Source organism: Saccoglossus kowalevskii, chromosome 3 (genome assembly GCF_978046115.1).
Source record: "Saccoglossus kowalevskii chromosome 3, keSacKowa6.1, whole genome shotgun sequence".
Lineage (NCBI taxonomy): Eukaryota > Metazoa > Hemichordata > Enteropneusta > Harrimaniidae > Saccoglossus > Saccoglossus kowalevskii.
The window spans coordinates 34,063,088-34,068,925 of NC_140643.1; the positions used below are offsets into that span (position 1 = coordinate 34,063,088).

Genomic DNA, 5,838 nt, shown 5'->3' on the forward strand with positions numbered 1-5,838 from the left:
TGAATTGTATTTCATAGTATATAAAATGAAATTTACACACATTTATACCCATAAACATATCTAATACCGTACAGATATGCTAGATTTTGTTGTAAGTTGTTATGAGTTAAGTGGTCTACCTGGAGCAAAACTTGAATTAAGACGGAGAAAGGGCCATTATGATGGTGAATGTTGTGTTTGTAGTATCTTACTGAAATGTAATGACAAATATGATGTATTTTGTCAACGTTTTACACCTGCGTATTTACCAATAATTGAATGTAAACCCATTTTAATCTAAAAAGTCGCATTTTGGTTATTATTTCAAATTTGAGATGGTGAAAGTCGCTGTAAATATTAATTTTCTTGATTGGAAACAGTCGTAAATGTATTACGGTAGAATTGTCAACGTCGATAGATAATTCATTCTAAGATATCAGTTTCCCTTGTCATTTTCATCCGTAAGATATTCTATTCTCTTTTTTCGTCTTCAATAAATATTTCCTCATCAACAGTGACACATCACGATCAACGGTCATTACAAGGTCTCATGCCACTAATTAACCAATGGCTGCTCGTAGCCCAATTTAAATGCCCAGCAAGAACCAATGAAATTTTTTAAATATTATTTTTCTCAGGTGCTCCCTGTTTGAGGGCGTAATCACCTGGGTCAGAGGTGAGACCAACATGTGGTCTTTTGTTTACTACTTAGCGGCTGTGTACCTGTGGGTTTATTCTGTGTGTTAATGGATGTTCTAATCTTGGTGTTTTTCCAGTGATTTCTCTTGGTGCAATCCAAATACAGTAGGTGTGTCTTGTTTACCTGAGATTTGCAAGAGTTTGAGCTGGCCAACATGTTAGTTTTTTTCATATGGTTGATTACTGGCATGTTGATTTCCCATTTTTGAGCCATATTTTCAACTTTCTTCGTCATTTTCATATAGCAATCTCGTCATATGTTAACATTGTCGTCTATGGAAATTCAATTAGTGGTATGAGCCCTGAAAGGTCCAGCTCTATTTCGCTGAGAATTGTGGGTGATGTGACGTCATGGTCCCGTGACTCCTCATATGCATTACGCCATCTTGAAACTCCCATCTGAAATTCATCTCGTTTTCCTGTGATTTGTACACATTGGTGTCTTTCCGTCAACCGAAATAGTTGAATAATTACAGTGGTATGTATGATAATTTACTTATATTATAAGTGCTGTGCAATTAAGTTGTGTGTCTTCATATTAACGGTACTCCGCTATCGTGTTAAAGTCGTGCATATCGCCCTAATACAAATGAACGAACGAATCACCTGCCTGAGCGAGTCGATGCCTTCGTTTCTCAACTGTTAAAATTACCAAATTGTTTCGTTAATTTGACTTTTGTTTAATAGTGGTTTAATACTTCATAATGTCTGAATTAGGCGAAGTTTTGTGTCGTTAATTAAGAAAGGCTAAATAGCTGATACGGTGACAACCACGCAATCTGTGGTCTTCCATTCAGGTCACGCCGGGATTGGTTTCGCCATCGTGTCATCGACTTTACCATTGTTTTTATGGCGAGTTGTAGTGTAAAACCTCGTCTATATGTATTACCTTTTGTTTTAATTATCATGAATTGTGTATGCATTGCCGTCGATTCACCGCTGCCTTTGTAATTATATTACACTAGGCGAAACCATTTAAATCAATGCCGTGGCGTAGTATGAAATTACTTCCGGGTCTTGTGATCTAAAGCCATAATTTTCGCAGATCAGCTGCGCACAATGACGTACTCGCCGTACTTCAATCTATGATGAATACTTTCCAATAATATAACTGTCGCAATGTAGAAAAACTTCATTTATTTTCATTCATGTGTTTTAATAACACACCTGGGTTTGACAATGTTTTTTTTTAAATATTCAAGACAATTAAAACAATAAACCTATTGCGATTTTTCGATCAGTGTGCTAACATTGAACTGTTCGGTTCGTCATAAGTGTTTTGTTTTGCAACAAAACTATTTTTTGTGTGCTGTTTATTGTCGAAATAAACAGGTGTAGGCCTTTTTATAAATCTGACTGTTTGATCTATCATGTGCCACATGAATAACGGGATTTCAGTCCCGTAATCTTTTCATTGGTTGCTGATCACATCATGTGTAAAAGCTATGAAGTCCCTATCTGAGCTTAAAAAGTCATCTGAGAACAACTTCTTGATTGTTATTTTACAGTTTTCCATGTTATAATCATGCATAAAATCTGCAGTACCTAAAAATATAAATGTTTTGTTTTTTTCACTTTTTTCCATCAGAATATTTAAAGAATGTCTTCTAGAAAGAAGGTATTATTGAAAGTTATTATACTTGGAGACAGTGGGTAAGTATTATTGAACTGACCTGGTTGCAGTGTGTTAGATTTCATCAGTATCAAACAAATAACCATAGTTGCAATAGTTCATTTATGTCTAACACAGGATTGCACATGATGGCAATCTTTTGTGAAGTATCTGTAAAATGTGTTGCGTTGAGGTACAGGTTAAATACAATTTTGCAAGATTTGATTACAATGTTCTAATAAATGTAAAATATTATGCTGACACAAAGGATCACATTGCAGTTAGTAGGGCAAAGATCATTTTGTGTTTGGATCATGTGCTGGCTTCATTATCAACAAAGAAAATATGAATTGTACTACAAAGTTTTTTCCTGCCATGCACTGATCAATTTTAACTTTTGAACTTTGATTTTCGAGTACAGGAAACAGGGATTATTTTAACTGTTTATAACATGCAGTAAAATAACAATGCAACTGCAGAATGCACTGGAATAACTGAAACAGTGTTGTCAGACCATTTTTTTTCTTCAGTTTCTGGATGCGCTCATGATTCTTGATAAGACTAAATTATTTACCAAAATAAATTGTTGTGAATATATTATTAATTTTTTCATATTGAATGTATTCAATAGAAGTCTCTCCCTATGTCAACTCGGAGGATACTTCATTCATACTAGCTGTTCGCAAATACTTCGTTAGGCCCTAATACGAGTCTAGCCCAGATTAGCAGCCTTCATGCAGGTTTTCTTAGTATAGACTAACGTTTTTAACCTGTGCATGAACACAACTATTGATTCAAGAAATATTGTTGGCAGATTTTTTTTAGGTTAATATCTTAGAAATTTTAATTCATTGTGTTCTTCATTATATCAGATTTTATAAAAGGTGTAATATTTTTATAATTTCAGTGTTGGAAAAACATCTCTTATGAACCAATATGTAAACAAAAAATTTAGCAACCAGTACAAGGCTACTATTGGAGCTGATTTCCTCACAAAAGAAGTCATGGTAGATGACAGGCTTGTCACAATGCAGGTAAAGACAAAATATATCACTTCTACTGATATGTCACTCATTATTAACCCTGAACACTAAAGTAAACTTTTGTCAAAACTATATGTATGTCCATTTCTTCCAAAGTTATCAAAACAATTGTAGGAAATGCATAAAAACAAAGCAAATGTGAATCTATGGTCTAAATAATATTTCAATGATTTGCATACAATAAATTTAAATTTTTGCTTTTAATATAGTAAAATTTCTTTATTTGTCCTTTCAATCTTCAGCACATGAGAATTCTTTTTAAGATTTCTTTGATTCATATCTGTGGTTCAAAAATACAAAATACTTAACAATTTGTTGCACTGCAGTTTTAACGAGAAAAATATGGTTAACAACAAACTGGGCGTGTTATTTGAACTGTTAGCCACAAACGTCTAAACTAGCAGAAAGTACATGTTTATCAAGTTGACAAATACTAGTAAATAAAAGGGTTTTGAGATGCTCTGCCACACACCCCATGTGATATATTTCTTTAGTCTAATATGAAAATACCAAAATTAATCCAACAAAAATAAGAAAAAGCCAGTTTCCCAATCCAGCCATCTTTTTTACGCTCTTTCAAACCAAAGAGTATTTGTTTCTCAAGATTTGTTTATTCCTCTGAATTAATAGATTGAAATAAAGTAGTACATTTTGACAATAATTCAGAGCCATGAATTTAGGACAAATTAGAATAGAATATATCCTCGCCTCCATACAACAAAAAGGGTGCAGTGCAGTCTAATGATCATGCGCTTTCTCCATTGCACTTCTTCAATGAATACCGGGTAGTAGATGACAGGAAAGTCTTCAGCCTTGTTATTAGGCATAATGATAGATAGGAACGAAAGAACAATAATGATGATGAGGAAATCCATTCTTTCATAGACATATTTCTATTTCTAGAAAAATTCTTCTATCATTTACACCTTATTCCAACCAAACATCAGTAAAGCCACATTTCATTGAAATGCCAAACATCAATTCCCCCCTTCCTGCCAAATTATATTGATAATTGAAAGTATGTAGGATGTTGTCGTCAATAACGGTCTCATAATGTCAACATTGATCAAAATCTGAATATCTACCGATATTGAAGCACCAAGTTCCACTCATTTGAAATGTATGTTTCTTTGTAATAAATATCTCCACGTATCTGGGTAAAATAAGTGTATGTATATTAAACACTCAGATTGTTTTCTTTTCCATAGATATGGGATACAGCTGGTCAAGAAAGGTTTCAAAGTCTTGGTGTTGCATTTTACAGAGGAGCTGACTGTTGTGTACTTGTATTTGATGTCACAATGCCTAACACATTCAAATCACTTGACAGTTGGAGGGATGAATTCTTAATACAAGCCAGCCCACGTGACCCAGAAAATTTCCCGTTTGTTGTCCTTGGCAATAAAATTGATCTTGAAAACAGAGCAGTAAGTGTGTTTTCAGTTGTTTAGTGTAGTTTACTCTATCAACATTTCTGGCTTCAGTTCAAATAGTAATTGTGTAAAGGTTTGCACTTGGCAGTCTGCCCTCTACTGTGAATAATAATAGGATTATGTTACTAAATAAATTACATCATTGTGTATATTTCCTAAATCCTAGGTTTCGACCAAAAGAGCTCAAGCGTGGTGCCATAGTAAAAACGACATACCGTACTTTGAGACAAGTGCAAAAGAAAGCATCAATGTGGAACAGGCCTTCCAAACCATTGCAAAGAATGCCTTGCTACAGGAAACAGATGCAGAATTGTATCAAGACTTCCCAGATCAAATTAAAATCAACCAAGACCAGAAACCACGATCAGATGGCTGTGGATGCTAAGAAAAATAAGTGGTCTGTTACCATTACAGATTGTCCACTTTATTTTTCTGCATATTTCAGGGCTATTACACTAAAGTCTCTTGCAAGTCATGGTAACAACTTTAGGTGGTTTCAAAAATAAAATGCTAAATTAATTGCAATGAGGCAGTTCCCGAGAATTTAGATTTGCGGGGACTTCATTTCAAATTCAGAAACCGTTGATATAATGCATTCATCATGTGTACATTCTTGGTTGTCCTGCTGCTCCCACTTTAATCTAGCTTTCAAAGAATAGTATTGCATGAGTGGGAAATTTCAGTAAATGTATTACATATTGGGAGCAGTAGTGACAATTTTTCAATTTCTTTTTTTTTTGTGATATGCAAACTATATTATAAACATTTCATAGATAACGTGCCGTAGACATTATCAAAAAGCCACTTGAATTGTATCAGGATTGGTAACATACTCTTAGAATCTTTTTTTTTTTTTTACACTTAGTTCAAGAAATGAAACTGGTTTGGTAACGATGTACATGTAGTAGTTGATAGAATGGTATATTTGTGTATAAAGACTCCTAAATGTTATACTGTAATTTGACATATTTCACCAAGTTGCTGTATGTTGCACAGTATCACACAATTTGTACACGTTTCAACGCTGCATAGTTATCTAATATCACCAGTCATATGTGAAATGATACTAACT

At 33.9% G+C, this 5,838-nt stretch overlaps 1 protein-coding gene across 1 annotated transcript; it reads left to right on the forward strand.

Annotated features, from left to right (window-relative positions):
• Positions 1-1,036: 1,036 nt before the first annotated feature.
• On the forward strand, positions 1,037-5,517 carry LOC102801635 (ras-related protein Rab-7a). The gene is made up of 5 exons (XM_085497101.1): positions 1,037-1,156; positions 2,267-2,331; positions 3,198-3,324; positions 4,542-4,760; positions 4,933-5,517. Exons 2-5 carry the CDS (start codon positions 2,279-2,281, stop codon positions 5,149-5,151), a joined length of 618 nt encoding a protein of 205 aa, XP_085353227.1. The 5' UTR covers positions 1,037-1,156; positions 2,267-2,278; the 3' UTR covers positions 5,152-5,517.
• Positions 5,518-5,838: the final 321 nt, after the last annotated feature.